Source organism: Paroedura picta, chromosome 12 (genome assembly GCF_049243985.1).
Source record: "Paroedura picta isolate Pp20150507F chromosome 12, Ppicta_v3.0, whole genome shotgun sequence".
Classification (NCBI taxonomy): Eukaryota; Metazoa; Chordata; class Lepidosauria; order Squamata; family Gekkonidae; genus Paroedura; species Paroedura picta.
The window spans coordinates 37,570,948-37,590,416 of NC_135380.1; the positions used below are offsets into that span (position 1 = coordinate 37,570,948).

Below are 19,469 nucleotides of genomic sequence, written 5' to 3' on the forward strand. Positions count from 1 at the left end.
GTTGGGTAACAGAAATCACATGAAAATGGCCCTCTAGTTTCACCCCTGTGTTAAGCCACTGCCGCTAAATCCCACCCCCCACCCCCCAGCCAGCATCATGCCCAAATCAGTATCATCCAGCAAACAAGGGCAGGGATTTTAAGAAGCCCCGGAAGCAATCACTGGCTGAATCCAGTGGCTGAATCTCTCAAAGGGGCCACCAGCATGCAAGCAAAGAAGGGAGCCATTAATTTTTTTAGTTGCAGCATTTGTTCATTTATTGCATGGTGTAGCGAGGGGTAGTGTAGCCAGGAGATCCTCAGATTGTCTGGCAGCCAGGCAAGGGATGTTCAGAGGTGGTTTGGCATTGCTTGCCTCTGTGTCATGACCCCTAGTGTCCCTTGGAGGGACTGCCACCCCAATCCTTGGAGGTCTCCCATGCCAGGTTTGGCCATGCTTAGCTTCTGAGATTGGATAAGATCGGGCTTCCAGCAGATTCATAAGAGCAGCATGTCAGAATAAGATATTCCTCATAATTTACCCAGCCATAAAGCAGTGGGAAGAGCACTACCTGATATATGTGGCAAATGCCACATAGGGACAGAAGAGACTCAAGTGGCATGTCAAAGAGCTAAGCGTGCCTTTTGGGTCGCTAAGCAAGTACCACTTGTCTAGTTCATCCTGATAAAGGTCTACTTATGCAGAAGAATCAGATTAGGTCACATCATCTGCCCAGGAGACAGCATCATTTTTAATGTTCCTCCAAATGCAGGGGACACACACGAGCAAACAGAAATCTAGCCCAGAGAAAAAGGTTCCATCCTGTCCTCTCTTTGCTTGCTTGTTTTCTACTTGCACAGATTCATTAACAGATTGAAAAAGAAATTATGGGGGAAGAAAGAAAAACAGTTTAGAAAATATTTTTCCAAGGGTTTTTGTGCTGGTCTACAATAAAACGGCTAGAACCGAATCTAGTAGCATGCTGGACTTGACTCTCACTGTCTAGCTAAAGTCAGTGCAGCCTGAACTTTGTATTATAGTTTGTACCTGCACAAAAATGCTTCTAAGCTAAGAAGGCACCCATTCCAAAAACTGAAGACATTATTTTGATGAGGCAAAACAACCTATATCTATTTATTCTTAAAAAGGTAAAGGTATCCCCTGTGAATGCATCGAGTCATGTCTGACCCTTGGGGTGACGCCCTCTAGCATTTTCATGGCAGACTCAATATGGGGTGGTTTGCCATTCCCTTCTCCAGTCATTACCGTTTACCCCCCAGCAAGCTGGGTTCTCATTTTACCGACCTCAGAAGGATGGAAGGCTGAGTCAACCTTGAGCCGGCTGCTGGGATCGAACTCCCAGCCTCATGGGCAGAGCTTTCAGACTGCATGTCTGCTGCCTTACCACTCTGCGCCACAAGAGGCTCTTATCACTTTTCATTTCCTACCAGGTTTTCAAAGAATGTAAAACCTCCTTAAATAAAGAGGAAAAGGGGCTAGTGTGCACAGAAAGACAGGAATCCTATGCTGGGGATAGGAAAAGCCATCCACACATTACACACACACCCCATATCAGATTCAGTCTCTGCAATGCAAGAGCCCTGTTCACACATGGTGTTTCTGTTTCTGCGCTCACTGAATGCCAGGAAGTTACATCTTAATTATGAGCATAAATAGCTGTGGGTACAAACAAAGGGACACCCATCAGGTTTTTCATGACACCACAACTTGTACCCCAGCTATGCAAACAAACGGATGAAGTTGCCATGTATGAAACCAGACCCCTTGTCTACTGCTACCGGCCACAACTACCTGAGATGCCAAGATTTTTATTTGGGACCTTCTGCTTGCAAGCCTTTTTGCCTGGTCGTAGGAAGGAAGCTGTTCCTCATTAGGAAGCTCTCAAGATATTAGGATTAATTCCTGGCAAAGATTCACCAAGTCCAAGATAGCCTGCCTTGGTCTGATGACGGTTACGGGGAAATAAAAAATCCCAGGTTTCCTACCAGGTTTTCAAAAAATGTTAAACCTCCTTCAATAAAGCGGAAAAGGGGCTAGTGTGCGCAGAAAGAGTTCTGGACAGGAATCCTATGCTGGGGATAGGGAAGGCCATCCACACATTACACCCCCCCCCACCCATAAGGACTGGTTTCTGTGTCCCCACCGCTACATTCACCAGTCCACTAGGACCCTTCTGAGTCAATGATTCTTTGATCCCAAGCTCATCAGCATGGATGAAGCACCAAAATCACGATCAAAACCAATTCCTGCCGCCCATACTGACAAATGTCGTGCCCCAAGAGGGAAGCAAAGCTGAAAAGGAAGATACCGTGAACCTCAAAAGGAAGGTTCGCTGGTTCCCGCAAGGAAGGAAGGAAGGAAGGGGCCGGGATGTTCAAATACAAACACGCACACCCCATTAAAGCACGGCATACATCTGCAAAATATATATCAACCATATTGGATGCATATGAAAATAATCACATTTAATAAGATAAGTACTGCCATAAATATTCTGAAGTTTCTAGGAATGGTTATTATGGAGTTCCGAAAAGGGCGATATGCTCCTTCGCCTCATGTCACATTTCAACCCAGTCTGAACATGACTGCAAACTATAATTTGGCCAATGAGCCTCACACGCACAGCCCTTTCCCCTCCCATGCATTCCTTTGCCCACATGGTCCAATTGCTTCTGTCCTTTGCTTACACTGCCCAGAGTTTGATGTTATATCTCAGTGGGGCAAAGGATGGTTTGTATAGACTAGAAAGTAAGCCAGCGAATCAGGGCCCTTGGAGGGAGAAAGACGTGTATAAGCCCGAGACTTGCTCACCTAAAGCAAAGCTAACAGTTGACTTGCCGTGGACCTTTCCTTCAGCCTATGGCAGGGAAATCCATTCATGTGGATCACCAGTCATTGGTGTGTGGATTTTTCTGGACAAGACTGGTGAATCTGTGTAGGAGAGAACTTTGCTCAAGTCCCACAAGGATAACAATACCCTGCAATGGTCGGAAGGCACTGTGGATCATTCTTTTCACCACCCTTAGAGACAAAGGCTTTACCTTGCCCTTGTAAACCTGGGTGTAGCCCAGCACTCTGCAGTACTGAAACTCAAGGCAGACAGCACTGTTGTGAAACCCTGGGGTTTCTTGAATGCCCTGGAAAGGTTTCCAGAATGGGTGGGGATTAATTCATTTCTTAATAAATGTTTACAATCTTAGACTTATATTGGGTGTAATGATCATATATGGTCATGTCAGCCCATCAGCCCCTCTCCAAATGGTCAGTGATTGGCCTGTAGGGGGTGGAAAGGGGAGTATCCTGGGTAGGTGTGTACACAGCTACACATACACACAAACACAAATGCACACACACACACACAGACTACTCATCTTCATCCAAGTCCTTTAGGTAGGTTGCAACCCCCATGGAACATTTTGGGTTTTTTTGCTTTATTTTGGAAGGCCTTGTTGCTATCATGAATACCAGTATAGGAAACAGGACACCCTACATCCTTCCTTTCTTTGTACATTAGTAGAGAGGAAAGGTAGGACAGTGAGTTCAGTTCATTTCCACAGTGGCAAAGATCCCTTGTTAGCTCTTTCCTACAGTACACCACCAATTGCTCAGCTTCTGCTTACTTTCCCCAGGTTTCTTGGTTGGCTGAACATGATAGTAGTCTTGACATCATTAATGTTACAACTCCACTTCCTGTGATGTCAAATTACTTCCTGCCATCTGCTGTCTGTTCTGTCGGTCTTTTGCTATTGTCTGTGGGTTTAAGATGCGTTTTAGGACTGGAAAGCCCGAAGATCAACGGCAACATTATTTTTTTTCCCTCTCTCTCTCTTTTAGGGATCACAGAACACCTCCCTCCCTACCATCTACAATCCATAGTTTTGCACAAGTTTTGTGTGCCTACGCTGAAAGTCACTGAGCTTTTCCGTCTTTTCATGCAATGCTTTCATTTGTTTCATGCAAAATCCCAAATGCCCTCTCACATAGAGCTAAACCCATTTCTGTTGATGAAGGAGTTTGTCAGGTTTATACAAAACCTTTGGAGCAGAATCATAGAATCCTAGAGTTGGAAGAGGCAATACAGGCCATATATTCCAACCCCCTGCTCAATGCAGGATCAGCCCAAAGCATCCAGGATAAGAATAATAGAATCCTAGATTGGGAAGGGGCCACACAGACCATCGACTCCAACCCCCTGCTCAATGCAGGATCGGGCTAAGGCATCCAGGATAAGTAGCTGTCCTAGCACTGCTTGGAGACTGCCAGTGAGGGGGAGCTCACCACCTTTTTAGGCAGTCGATTCCACTACTGAACTACTCTGACTTTTAAAAGTTGTTTTCTGATATCTAGCCGGTACCTTTCCATAAGTTGTGTAGAGACATTACTGGGGGCCCTATCCTCTGCTGCCAACTTTCCCTCCACTCCTCTAAGAGGCACCCTTTGAAATACTTAAAGATAGCAGCCATGTCATGGATGTGTTGGGATCCCTGTTCTTTGATCTCCCTAGCATAGACCATGATCCCTTCCCAAAATATGCCATTTAGACAGGAATGTTTCTCAGATCACCCTCTTCTCAAAATGCTTCCTGAGATCCTGAATCCCCAAGCTGCCTTTGACAGATGATAATGCAGAATCTTTACACAGTTGCATTAGCTATTAAAGTATTTCTATCCCACACTTCCAGCACGCGCGCACACACACACACACACACACACACACACAAAAACACACACACTTTTGAAGCAGCTAACAAAACAAATGAAAAAAAAATGCTTCAATACACACTTGACCATTAAAAAAAAACATATATACAAACAAAATTACCCATGCACAAACCTCAGCAGTTTAGAAATTTTAGTACTCAAAAATAAATATTTGTGTCCATTCACTGTACAAGGGTGGTCAACAAAAGGTCCTTTGAACCACCAGGCTTTTCTGAAGGCCAAAGTGAGGTTCAGATGTGTATTTCCTCTGGAGTGGTATACAGTAATTGGAAATGGGTGGGTGCAGAAAGTACTCATGCTCTATCCAAAGCCAGCCATTTTGCCAAGAAGATAGGATGGTGAAGAAATAGTCTGGAACAGGGGTAGTCAACCTGTGGAGCTCCAGATGTCCATGAACTACAATTCCCATGAGCTCCTGCCAGTATCTGGAGGACCACAGCTTGACTACCCCTGGTCTGGAAGACCTAAGAGTCTAAAGCAGGATAAATGGCATGGACTGGGCCAATTAGGGAACTCTGGTGTTCAAAGAGGACAAGAACAAGGCTTAGCTCTCTCCCTGAAGGAGCCAATTTAGATCTGGGTCTTACTGCATTGGACTACTGGAAAGGGTCTTACGACTGAATGCTCCTGATGCGGGGGGGGGGGAATGAAAGCTAGGCTAGGAACTTTCCTCATTAGGTTTGCGTGGAAAAACATTAATTGCTAGCCCATAAGTGGCATAGGCCAGACACAGGTGGACCTTTTTAGTGGAAATGAATGGTCTTTTCTGTGTCCTCACCCAATATCCTGTGTAATAGTCAAGTATGGCTTGCAGGTGCATACGGGCATGTGGCACCTGATTCTGAGTATGTTTATAGTACAGAAAGTGATTCAGCTTTAACACCCCCCCCCCCACTTTCCTGACCTCAAATTATGAGTCTGTGTATGGAGAAGACCACAAATATACATCTAGATTTCCCCAAAAGGCCAATTAGCACACGCCTAGGACAACTGCAGGTTGGGAAAACATGCAGGAGAGAAACCCCTTCTCCCATGCACATCATAGTCACAATCTGAATCAGGCCCCACATGCATGGGAATTGAGAAGAACCAGCAAGTCAAGCAGAACATGGTTTAATGTGTGAAGAGATGCCTCAGACATCTTCCTAAAACCAGGCAGCTAAGGAAGCAAGTGAGGTTGTATGGATAAGAACAGGTCTCATAAATCTCTACCTTACTGCAGCTTCTGTGGACTGCATAAACAGTTTGGTAGCTGAAGACCTAATATTCTTCTGTCCAGAGGAAAGCTGTGCCTGGCGCTCTTGTGCTGCTGAATCTTCTCCTTCTCGGGAACAGAGGGGTCATTCACACACCTCTCCCCTACAGGTGTCCCAGTTCCCTCACCAAGGATGAGAACCACCATCTTAACAGTGCAGTTTGAACCCAACATATCCCTGACCAACGCTGTCCCATGTTTCATCCATGCCTGTGCAATACAGTCTGGGGCTTACCGCTGTCCTCCACCCCTCCTCTTTGGAGGTTCTCACCCTTCCAACAGAACAGCACTGGAGTGACAGAAAACATTTTCCAAGCTTAATATTAGTTCCAGATGCTGGTAAGCCACTTCGGTATGTACCTCACCCTGTAAAAATACACATGCTCCTTCTTTTAAATGCAGGGCCTGCTTCTACTATGACATAATCCGCTGGCTTGTTCAGCGCAGTTGCATGCAGTTCACTCACGCACATTGAGGAACGCTCTCACTGTGAGCAAGGAGCACTGCTCAGCCACTGGCATACCACTGCACAACTATGCCGGACTTGTATCCTTGACTGTTTAGAACGCTGGCAGGGGCTCGTGGGAATTGTAGTTCATGGACATTCAGGAGGTATCAAAGGAAGAAACTAGGGGTTTCCCAAGGCATGGTGCTGGCAAAGCCAAGCATAACAAGTGAAGTGGCTCAGCTAATTATTACTGTTCCACATATATTCTGTGCCACCAATGTACTTAGCACAGAGATGGAGCCATAATGGGCAATCATACAAGATTTGCAGGTCACCACCATGACTAGCAGCTTCATTAGGGGAAAGGCTTTTGGCAGGGGTAGTCAACCTGTGGTCCTCCAGATGTTCATGGACTACAATTCCCATGAGCCCCCTGCCAGCATTCGCTGGCAGGGGGCTCATGGGAATTGTAGTCCATGAACATCTGGAGGACCACAGGTTGACTACCCCTGGACTAGAGGCCACTTGGTCAGAAGGACAAGGCTCTTCCTCCTCTTGCAGCCAATCTTATGCTCAGTTCATGAATCTGATGAAGTCGGCTCAAGTCCACCGAGTGCTTCTTCCACTATAAATCTGTTAGTCTTTAAGGCACCACATCACCCTTCTTTGATCACATATATAGTTTCATCCTCAAACTATTGAGCGGTTCTGCTTCCACAGCTGCTCCTGGGGATCAGATCCAGGATTTCACTCTTTTAAAGATTAGAAGCCTTTTTTCCCCCCCTAATCCTCGGCTCGCATCCATAAACACAGAGATACAGAGATAAAAGACATACGGAGCTGTTTTATATGGTTAGACCTATTGTTGTCTCTCTCATCCTGTACACACACACACACACACACACACACACGGTGTAAGCATGTATCGCTTTCATTCCTTTTTAAATTTGTTGTACAGATTTGTCGCAAGCATTTTCAGTGTGTGCATATCCTTTGCTAATGTCTGCAATTTCTTTTGCTGCTTTTGCAAAGTTTATCCGGTAGTTCGCACTTCCCCAGCATTCATGCAGCATTTTCACACCACTGATACATTACGCACCATTTTTACACCATTTATCTCCAAAAACATTAATTTTAATGTCAGCATTAATCTAGGATGCTGTGTTGGGTGGAGAACAGATTACCACTTCATCCTGAACAAGAAACAATTATGATAACTCCAGCTTACCAATGGAAACAGAGCAGCCACAAAATTCAGTAAATTCCCAAATCCGTACAGGTTGATGCACATGAACACCATGTGGTCTTCCCTACTGCATAACTGTTACTGTGAGCCAGCATTTACCAATTTATGCTTGTCGTCACAGTTCCCTTGAGTTGACTACGAATCGTAGCGATGAGACACTGGGAGCTCATTGAACAAATTTCTCACACAGAATGGTAGCCAACAGGTGATGGGATAAGTCTAACTCTTTTGCTTTACGGTTTTATTGTCATTAATTCCTCCCCATCCCAGGCTGTTATTTCCTCTACAGGGAGAGAAAGATAGGTGTTCAATGCCCTTGCTTCACAGGGCAAACGTCAGGTTTAGGCAAATGAGCAAGGATGTGAAAATGGCATGGGAAGAAACGGTTGAGCCTCTTTCCTAAAGGCTCCTGAATCAAATCTTCCCACTTGTAATTTATAAGAAGAAGAGTTGGTTCTTATATGCTGCTTTTCTGTACCCGAAGGAGTCTCAAGGTGGCTTACAGTCGCCTTCCCTTTCCTCTCCCCAAAACAGACACCCTGTGAGGTGGGTGAGGCTGAGAGAGCCCTGATATTAATGCTCAGTAAGAACAGCTTTATCAAGAAGAAGACAAAGAAGAAGAAGAAGAAGAAGAAGAAGAAGAAGAAGAAGAAGAAGAAGAAGAAGAAGAAGAAGAAGAAGAAGAAGAAGAAGAAGAAGAAGAAGAAGAAGAAGAAGAAGAAGAAGAAGAAGAAGAAGAAGAAGAAGAAGAAGAAGAAGCAGAAGCAGAAGCAGAAGCAGAAGTAGACAGTTAGAATTTGGGAGAAACTAGGTGATCCACTTTTATTAGGCAACAATTTGGCCTTGCGGACAACAGGGAGTGCAGTTGCCAGCAGTAGGCCTCAGGCTTCAGAAAGGTAGACATCACCAGCCAAGGGGTGTCTGAGGCCACATGCATTCCTTTTGAAGGGATGGATGTGAGGGGAGAGAGTGTTCCCTTCAGCCTAACTTTCTGGAGAAGAGCTGTAATTTCAGGGAATTCTCAGACCCTACCTGGAGGCTGGCGTCCCTAAACCTTTATGGGATACAATGCTACATAGTCACCCCTCCAAAGCAGCCATTTTGCCTGGGGAGCTGATCTTTATAGTCTGGAGATAAACAGCAATTCTAGGAGATCTCCAGGCCCCACCTGTAGGTTGGCTGTCCCTGGTCTGAACACATTTCTTGAAGTCAGGAAGTGGAGCCTCAAAAGTGTGTAATGCCCCCACAACCACATAGCAGCCCCTGACCTATTTCAGGTCAAGGAAGCATTGCAGAGAGGGGATAAGGTTGCCAGATTGGTGTAGGTTCATGTTCTGGAATTCCACACCACCTTGGTGTACATAAACATAAGGTCAAGACTGCTTTGCACAGAGAGACCTCCTCTTAGATTCTCCATCTTCCAAGTGAGGCTCTCTACCCCATCTCCCTCACAGGGAGTCTGCTATGGGGAGAGGAAGGGAAACAATTGGAAACAGTTTTGAGACACCTGAGGCCTGCTGGGAGACTGCGAGCCATTTCCAGTTATCTCAGACCTGTCACAGCCCCACATTGTGGGGGTTGTCTATTGTGGGGAGACAAAGGGAAAAGGTGTTTGTAAACCGCTTTGAGACTCCTTTGGGTAGTAAACAGCAGGATACAAAAATCCAGCTCTTCTTCTTCTAAGGAGCAACCATGAAAGAAGCATGTGGGCATATAACATTATATCAACAGTAAAAAAATGGAGACAGAAGGAGCAGGGTGGACACCTGTGTACTGTGTACTGTGACTACCCCATGTGCATTAGGGCAGAAGGACATTTCGATGCCTGTGGCATATAAGAACCAACTCTTTTTCTTCTTCATCTTCTTAATCCACAAGAAGGGAAATGAGGTTGAATGCAGAACTGGGAGGAATTGGTTGCCATGTAATCTCCCCCTAGTCTCCAGTCTGCTTTTCCCTTCACATATCTGAAGACATGGCTCTGGAAAGCTTATCTGTAACCACTATGCAACAATTCCCAAAGGTCAGTCTTCTCCCATACTCAATGAACCTTCCAAACCACAGGTTCTTGACACCCATATCTCCACACCCATGCCCTCATTTGTTACCATACCACCACAACCTCCCACACAACACACACATTCAACCCCATGCCCTTACAGACTGGACAACTCCTCCCCTTCCTCTTCTCACCGCCAAGCTCTAGCACCTGTTGTATTCCTGGATACAACGGGCTTTGCCCCTAGTATCTACGTAAGCAGCTTAAAACAGTAGTGATAGGAAAACACAAGGTTCCAAGTGCAGATCTAAAACTTCTCAAGTTAATTTTTTTTAAGCTAATATGCTGGGTAATGCTGCCCTCTAGGTGCTTGGAAGGGAACCTGCACACCTCTATATAAGGGTTGTTTTGGGCACCTCAAGAAATTCAAATCGGTCCGCAAGCACCTTGGCAAAATTCCCCCCATGTCAGGTCTGTTCTCAGACAAGGCAGAGACTGGTCTAGTGGCACGTACAGTGTTGGATCTCCACAGCTGGCAGAATGCAGGGGCAGAAAGCTGTAGGAGGCCCACAGATGCCAAAGGAATGGAGTCAGGCATCTACACGAATGAAAGGACTGCCATATTGGGTGAGATGGATAGGCCATCCAGTCCTTCCACGTCAAACGGATGCTTCAGAAGAAGAGAGCCCAGAGGGGGAACAGACAATAAAGGAACGAATCATCCTTCCTCGCAGCTCAGTTACAGCTTCCCCCCAAAAGTATGAGTCGTACTTGACAGGGACTTTGTGTACTTTGCCATCTTGGGTAACAGCTGCACTTATTTGGAGAAACAGAGGTTGAAACTCTGCCGAATGCCCTGCCCTTGATCTTTCCTGCACTGACTAGAAGCAGTCACAAGTCACTTGAGATGCCTTCTGCACAGGCTGAGAGGCACTTCACTTTCCTTCCATTTCATACATAATACAAGATCCAAGGCCCATTGTAATAATCAGAAAATCCATAATTAAGACTCCAGCACAGTCTCATCCATCATTTCAGAAATCTTCCTCTTTTAGTATTTCTAGGATATGCGACTCTCTATTTTAGGGTTTGGACCTAGGATGTGAATGAAAGGCTGCCTAGAAACCCACAAAGAGATACCCCCTTCCCCAGAAAAAAAAAATTGTATCCATCTGAAGCTCTCCTAGTCCTGCTGAATGTGTGATGATCACCAGGTTCTCTTCCATCATTTACAAACTCCAATGTTACAGATCGGGGGACAAGAAATAAGCAAACAAGGAATACTCAAGCTGAGTTCTTTTTCAACAGGTAAAGGAACTCTGGCTTTGTCTAGGGCTGGTTATGCACTCACAGTTTTTCATCCAAGTCTAGCAGCTTTACTGTGGTGAAACCACTGCCAAGTGCAGAATCAAAAAAGCAAACGTCTTTTTTTGCAGACTTATGGTGAGTTTTCCTGAGGTGCATAAATGACCCAGGAGACCAATAGCAAGAACTAGGTTAAATAAAATGGGATTCTCTGCCCCCAACAAAGAGCATGTCATTCTGAAAACCCATTTTCTTGCTTTGTCCAACAGTTCTGCACAACAGCTTTTGACGTTTGTCCCTTTGTCAGTCTGTGAGCTGGTTTTGCTGGGAAACCCAAGTATGTCTCTACAAGTTTAAGGGAAGGATACACATTTATTACTACTGTTATAAAAATCACGCACACACACACACACACACACAGAGAGAAAGATAAGACTGGTGGACAGTCATGGGAAGACAATATTACAGTATTTGCTGGTGTATAAGACTGCTTTTCCCCCCTGAAAAACATGCATCCAAGTGAGGGGGGGGGTCGTCCTATACACCAGGTGCACTTCAGTTGGGATAGACATAGCTGCCCATAGTGGCCCATAGTACTGTAATGTAATGTAACAAACTCTATATTTTGAGTGGAAATGTTGGGGGGTCGTCTTATACACCGGTACATATTTGATTAATATACTCTGTTTGAAACTCTGATGCCTCTTGCTGTGTTTTGTCAGAAAGACCCAATGTTGTGGGAGTACTGCGAAAAACATGAACTGATACCCAAAAACAGATAAATCAGAAGAGCTTTTTGCTATTGTAAAATGAAACTACCAACTGGAGTCATTTCCTTCCAGTGAGAATATCCCTTAAATATGTACTCACACACAGAGAAAGGAAGAACCTAGCTACCCTTGTCAACATTGCTGCTACAGACATGACCACATGAAATCAACATACAGAAAATCAGGCCACTAGCTCAGTACCATTCAGGTAGATAACAGTTTCCCCCTACATCTACTGCCCATCACACCACACTGGAATTTGGATCTTTTGCATGCAAATAATATTGTTTCTCAGAGGCAGCCATGCTGGTCTGGACTCAAATCTAGTAGAACACCTAGATTTGAGTCCAGTAGCAGCTTGGAGTTTGGGGGCATAAGTTTTTGAGAGTCAAAATCCCCTTTGTCAAATTGCCAACAAACCCAATGTGTGTCTCTCCAAGCAAAACTATGCCATTCTACCACTGAATGAGAAGACCTCAATATTACTTCAAACACTGCTCCCACACTAACCTGTGTAGAGATCGGTGTTGGTGTATTCATCAACTTTCTTGTGATGGAGGATGTAGTCTGAGACTTTGGTTCCAATAGCAGGCTGAACGTCCAACCACTCCAAAGAGACGACATTACTAGAAGGTTCCACATTTGGGGACAGTCGTAATCTGGCCGAACAGAAAGGGGGTGGGGAAGTCAGAAAGCCTGAAAAACCAATATTTTTTGTTTTGCATATCTGCTTGGAAACAGAAATACTAGTGTATGTTGATATGCACAGTGCATCGCTATGCCCATGGGATGTCTGAGGTACTGCCGGTTTTCAAAGCCTCCCCGACTTCTCACACAATTGGCAGTGCAAAAATTTGGCATACCAATGTCAACAAATGGCAGCTGAGGAGGAGGTGCATCTGGATTGTAATGGTGGTGCTTCATAAGGACTCCCTTCCTAGTGCAAACAGCACCTGGGCAGGGAGAAAGGATTTGCACTGTGAAATGCTCTCTGTCATGGTCATGATCCACAAACCCTAACACACACACCACCCTGACATGGGGGTCAGAGCACCAACAGGGGATTGGAGTACCAACTTTGGGTCTAGCATTGCACAGAGTTCATCTCTTGAAGTTCACCTCTCTATGAACTGGATTTTTGTTTTTCTGTTTTTTGCATCCACATTCTGCATCAACATACAATGAGCTCTGCTGGATCAGACTGGTAGTCTGTCTAGTCTAGCATCAGAACACACAGGAGAGTCAATAATGGTGCCCAGGGGCTGTGAACTTCCCTTGATGTTGCCTCATGGCACTGGAATTTTACTGACTTTGAAAGTGAAGGTTCCCTGTAGATCAGTGGTCCCCAACCTTTTTATCACCGGGGACTGGTCAACACTTGACAATTTAACTGAGGCCTGGCGGGGGGGTTAATCTTTTGCCGAGGGACGTTGCCACCGCCTGAGCCCCTGCTCCACTTGCTTTCCCGCCAGCGCCCCTAACTTCCCGCCGCCCACTGGGGGCGCTGTCAGCAGCAGCTGCGCAGTGCCATGCTAAGGGGGAGCCCCAGCCATGGTGGCCGCCAGAGAGCACCAAACGTGAGCCGGCAGCAGAGTGGCAGGGCAGACCACGAGGCAGCAGCCAGGGAAGAAGAAGAGGAGGAGCTGCGGCCCGGTACAAACTAATCCACAGACCGGTACTGGTCTCTGGACTGGGGGTTGGGGACAACTGCTGTAACTCATAGCCAATAATGAATCGATCCGCCATGAAACTGTCTAATTTGCTTTTAAAGCCAGACGTGGCTGTGGCTGTCACAACACCTTTTGGCAGTGAATTCCATCACTGTAGTAAGCAGTATTTCCTTCTGTTTGTCCCAAATCTACTGTACAGTCATTTCATTGGAGGCTTACCCCATCCATGCAATTTGTCAATGAGTGCTTTTTTGGAAGCCTGAAAGGTTGATTTACAAACCTCTGGACAGCAGACTGAGGATGACAGGAGGGAAGGGACCTTGGGCAGAAGCAAGGGGGATGTGTCTCCACTAGCCACCCTGGGATGGCACACAAAGAGAAGGAGGGCTTACACAGGCTGGTGGAGGGGGCTGCAGTTGGGGAGGCCGCTCTCATCGAAGGCATTCAAGTCGCATCGGCACCAGTCCTCGATCACATCTCCTTTCCCCGAGCACCAGTATGAGCTCATGAGAGCACCTTTGAAAGCCTGAAAAGTAGTGAGAAAGGAAGAATACAGTAAGGATGGTGAGAGCACCAGGAAGGGGTGACTGTTCTTGGCTATTCTGCAGCATCTGTTCTTGAGAGGCAGGATATGGGGGAACTCAAAATCTGGAGCTCTAAGGAGCTTATCAAAACGAGTAGACTGGCATGCTACAGCCTTGCTCTGTTGCACAGTTTCAGGCTGTAAAGGTAAAGGTATCCCCCGTGCAAGCACCGAGTCATGTCTGACCCTTGGGGTGACGCCCTCTAGCGTTTTCATGGCAGACTCAATACGAGGTGGTTTGCCAGTGCCTTCCCCAGTCTTTACTGTTTACCCCCCAGCAAGCTGGGTACTCATTTTACCGACCTCGGAAGGATGGAAGGCTGAGTCAACCTTGAGCCGGCTGCTGGGATTGAACTCCCAGCCTCATGGGCGGAGCTTTCAGACTGCATGTCTGCTACCTTACCACTCTGCGCCACAAGAGGCTGTACCTGGTTTAAAACTGGTTCCGTTATTGATTTTCATAATGCACACACCAACCTTTCCTTTCCTTTTATCCAGTAAAAGGCTTATGATACATTGATCTTGAGCACTGAATACTTGTTGTTGATCACTCATCACCCAGTAGACCAAAGAAGTTTAGAGGGGGGAAATGTAAGTGATAGAGTTCTTTTTGGATTCCGGTCAGCAAGTAAAGAAGTAACTTGGACATCAAAATATACATCCAAATGAGCTTGCAACTACAGTGCAATATAACACCTCCTGAGATTACCATACAAGGGATACTCCAGGAGGATATGTACTATTGTGCTATTTCACCTAAGGGACAGGGTGCTTGGATGGGGGACTACCAAGGAAGTCTCTGAAGAGGAAGGCAGTGACAAACCACCTCTGCTTCTCTTGCCTTGAAAGTCGGTTGCAATTTGACAGCACTTGCCTACCTACGTATGTAGCTACACAGGGGAAAAACAGCCTGAGCCTGTAATCCATACCGCAGAAAGCCAATAGAATGTAATTCTGCCAACGACTGGGATCAGCCTGACCTGAAAATTGATTTTCAGCTGCTTACGGTTTCTAGCAGCTTCCACACTTCCATAAACAACAGCTTCCTGGCTTTAATTCTTTAAACTGGAAGTAAACAAATCCATGCTTTCTAAGGAAATCGGCACAGGGACCAGCTCCAATGTCTTGACAGAGATAACAAACTTATAATGGACTTTGGGATTAAGCAGTCTGGACTACTTGAGGCAGACAATGTGTGGTTGCAACAGACTTGGCCCAAATGACAGCACTGTGCACCACAGGGGGCCAAAGTTTTAGGAGCCCCTTCTTCTGAAAATATCATTTGCCCCCTATCTTCTATACCAGCAATAAATTTATAATTCAAAAAAAATTATTCCTCCTGAAATGAAGCAAACAAATGATTTCTTTAAGAGTGAACTTCTGTTTAAGGTGAAATTATGGCTTCTTGGAATCCAAGAATTTTGTCAGAGAGACTCATGTCTCAATAAAGTAGGGTTGGCAGCTCTGGGTTGGGAAATACTTGGAGCCTTGGGGGTTGAGTTAGGAGTGGGAAGGGATTTGGGATGGGGAGGGAACCCAGTGGAGTATAATCCTATTAAGTCCACCCTCCAAAGCAGCCATTTTCTTCAGGGAAACTGTTCCTTGTAGTTGGAAGATTAACTATAATTCCAGGGAAAGCCCAGATCCAACCTGGGGACTAGCATTCTGAATGTGCCTCCTGCTGAAGAAAGAGTAGAGGAATGACCCTCCCTTCCTCCCTCCCTCCCTCCCTCCCTCCATTCCTTCCTTCCTTCCTTCCTTCCTTCCTTCCTTCCTTCCTTCCTTCCTTCCTTCCTTCCTTCCTTCCTTCCTTCCTTCCTTCCTTCCTTCCTTCCTTCCTTCCTTCCTTCCTTCATTCATTCATTCATTCATTCATTCATTCATTCATTCATTCATTCATTCATTCATTCATTCATTCAACAATGCTCTAGGAGCCAGCCAGTTCGCAGTGGTTTACAACAATAAAATAAATACAATAAAACCACCCCTCCAGTCAAAACCTGAGGCAGAGAGCCAGTTTGGTGTAATGGTCAGGAGCACCAACTTCTTATCTGGTGATCCGAGTTTGATTCTGCACTCCCCCAAATGCAGCCAGCTGGGTGACCATGGGCTCACCACAGCACTGATAAAGCTGTTCTAACAGCAGTGATATCAGGGCTCTCTCAGCCTCACTGACCTCACATGGTCTCTGTTGTGGGGAGAGGAAAACGAAGATTGTAAGCTGCTTTGAGACTCCTTCGGGTAGAGAAAAGTAGCATATAAGAACCAATTCTTCTCTTTCTCCTCCTGGACCCACTGGTCCCTAAAAACTTAATAGACCCCCTCCAGCTCGCTGCCTCAGGGAGGGTGCTCGGGGGAGAGGCCTTGTAGATCTGGCTTCAGCCAAATGCCTAGGAGAAGAGCTCCATCTTGCAGGTCTTGCAGAACTGAGACAGTTGGACAAAGAAGAAACCTTACAGGAATAAAGCTGAAAGTTGATTCCATTGAAATGTGTTACCAGAATTGTTTTACAGATACAGTGGAGAAATAAGTGGGGTTTAGAGAAAATCAAAACTGACATCTCTCTAGGAGCTAAAATTATCCAATTGAGGCTTTTGTACTTTAGGTCACATTATGAAAAGTCGAGAGTCACTGGAAAGGACAATAATGTTAGGCAAAATCGAGGACAGAAGGAAAAGATGTCAATCTTACATGAGATGAATTGATTAATCGCTGCCTGGCAACAATGGTTAACTAGCTAAAGGTAAAGGTATCCCCTGTGCAAGCACCGAGTCATGTCTGACCCTTGGGGTGACGCCCTCCAGCGTTTTCATGGCAGACTCAATACGGGGTGGTTTGCCAGTGCCTTCCCCAGTTATTACCGTTTACCCCCCAGCAAGCTGGGTACTCATTTTACCGACCTCGGAAGGATGGAAGGCTGAGTCAACCTTGAGCCGGCTGCTGGGATTGAACTCCCAGCCTCATTGGCAGAGCTTTCAGACTGCATGTCTGCTGCCTTACCACTCTGCGCCACAAGAGGCTCATTGGTTAACTAGCTAAAAGTCAACAAATTGAAATTAAATCTTGAAGAAAAACAGAGGCAATACTGACTGGGAAAACAGCAGCCTTGAAGTTCAGCCCACTTTCGATGGCATTCAGATGACCCTCTCCAATTCAGTTAAATGCCTTGGGGTCATACTGGATCCAGCTTTATTACTAGAAAAGCAAGTTAATGCAGTTGCAAAAAGAAAACAAAATATATTTCTTAGAACTCACCCTAGCCCATAAAACGGTCTCTTATCATTATACATCTGGCCTAGCCACCTGGATTCACACCACAGTATCCTCGACACTAGACTTCCACAATGCACTGTACGTTAGTCTCCCCTCAATATCAGTTTGGAAAGTCCAACTGGTGGAGGATGCCACGGCAGAAACTGATTAGCAGAAACCAGATGGAACATCCATATTACTCCCATTCTGCAAACTCTCCATCGGTTGCCCATTTGTTACCAAGTTCAATTTAAGCCACTGGTTATCCTATATAAACCCCTTTGTGGTTTTGGCCCTTCTTATTCACGGACACTGCTTATTTATTTATTTTGTATTGACAAGGCTAATCTACACAGTCTCTGGTCAACTGGGACAGTGCTTTGGCAGAGAGAATTTGGCCAGTCGGGTTTTTGTTCCCACATTAAACTGAATTGTAAAGGGAATCCTTCTAGGAAAGAGGGCCTCTGCCTAGTTGTAAGGAGAAATCAAGGGAGAATGTCTTAAGATAATGTGTACGCAAGGTAGAGCTGCAGTCACCTCAGGAAGGAAGGTAGAAAGTTGTGACAGACGTTGAGAATGTCCCCTTTCTAAGAAATAGGGGAGTTCAGGTGAAGTCCAAAGTTATAGATACAAAAAAGACAAGGATGCTATAGGGAAAATACAAATGAGCCTCTATAAAAAAATAAGAAACACAACATCTAACTGAATAAGTACTGAATTGTAAAGCTTGATTCCCCCACCCCCTCTTTGTAAATAAAATATTTTTTTTATTGGTTGGTTCATAAAATTACCTCAGTGCCATTCTGACTGAAGGGTTTGAGAGAAAAGATGGCTCTTCTCCTTCCCAAATGCTCTGAGGGCTGAACAAAGCCACAGAGACTGGTTGTCTCCAGGCCACATCACAAAGCAAGTCCCAGTGATTAGAACTACACTTACTGGTCCTTCCTCCTCTTATCTCCTCTTTCATCCTGGCTCCGACAGCCTGGTCTCCTACTATTTGGGTAAGGTCAAATAACTTGCAACAGGTAAACAAACAAATCTCTATCTCCATCTCTCTCTCTCTCTCTATATATATATCTTGAACTGATTTTTATGATATTTGTACATTTTATTCTGTAAATGTTGAACACCTTGTTGTACACAACCCTGTGATGGTTAGTTGGAGATGGGCACTATATGAATCAATCAATAAATAATATCCAGATCACGGAAGGTGATGGTACCGCTTTACTCTGCTCTGGTTCGGCCTCACTTGGAGTGCTGTGTTCAGTTTTGGGTACCCCAGTTGAAGAGGGATGTAGACAAATTGGAGCATGCCCAGAGGAGGGCAACAAAGATGGTGAGGGGTTTGGAGACGAAGAAGTATGAAGAAAGATTAGGGGAGCTTGGTCTGTGTAGCCTGGAGAGGAGATGACTGAGAGGGGATCTGCTAGCCATCTTCAAGTATTTAAAAGGCTGCCATAATTAATTGAAATTAATTCAAAAGAAATGCCGTCTAAACATCCGGAATAAGTTCCTGACAATTAGAGTGGTTTTTCCATCTTTGGGCATTTTTAAACAGAGGCTAGATAGGCATTTGATGGAGAACTTCAAGGGAGTGGCAGGTTACAATGGATGAGTGATAGGACTGTGTGTAAATGCTGGCAGAGGCTCATGGGAATTGTAGTCCATGAACATCTGGAGGACCACAGGTTGACTACCACTGTGGTACAGTGCAGGGGGTTAGACTAGATGATCCAGCAGGTCCCTTCCCTTCTATGATTCAAGAGGGGTAGCCACGTTGGTCTGAAGCCTCAGAACAATGTTTGAGTCCAGTGGCACTTTTAAGACCAACACTTTTATTCAAGGTATAAGCTTTCGTGTGCAAAGACACTTCCCTAGATATAGATATCTGCTTAGGGTTAGTCTGTGATACCTTTAAAACAACAACAAAAACAGAATCCAGAGAAACCCCAAGTGGGCTAGAAATGTAATGCAGTCAGGATGAAAGAGGCCTTCTTCCAGCGAGCTGAAAAAAGAAAGGGTATAAATAGAATCCATGTGGCACTCCCCATCCTATGGGAATGTGTAAGTTTCCCTAACACACAGCTGCCTTAAGCAGAGCACCCTGAGTCACCCACATCTGCCGCTCCTGCTTTCCATAGACTAATGAAATGTTCCCATTTGACCAACTTTCTCTTCCCCTGCTCCTTTCATAGAACGAATCTGAATTCAGCGGGT

General features: G+C 45.4%; 1 protein-coding gene across 7 annotated transcripts in view; it reads right to left on the reverse strand.

The window, feature by feature from the left end:
* ASTN2 (astrotactin 2) overlaps positions 1-19,469 on the reverse strand; it is a 754,634-nt gene that overhangs the window by 114,785 nt on the left and 620,380 nt on the right. For all 7 annotated transcript variants that reach the window (XM_077305065.1, XM_077305063.1, XM_077305067.1 and 4 more), the window contains 2 exons: positions 13,807-13,940; positions 12,255-12,403 (listed from right to left, as the gene is read on the reverse strand). In XM_077305065.1, coding sequence (XP_077161180.1) covers positions 12,255-12,403; positions 13,807-13,940 — 283 coding nt within the window. The remainder of the gene's footprint in view (positions 1-12,254; positions 12,404-13,806; positions 13,941-19,469) is intronic.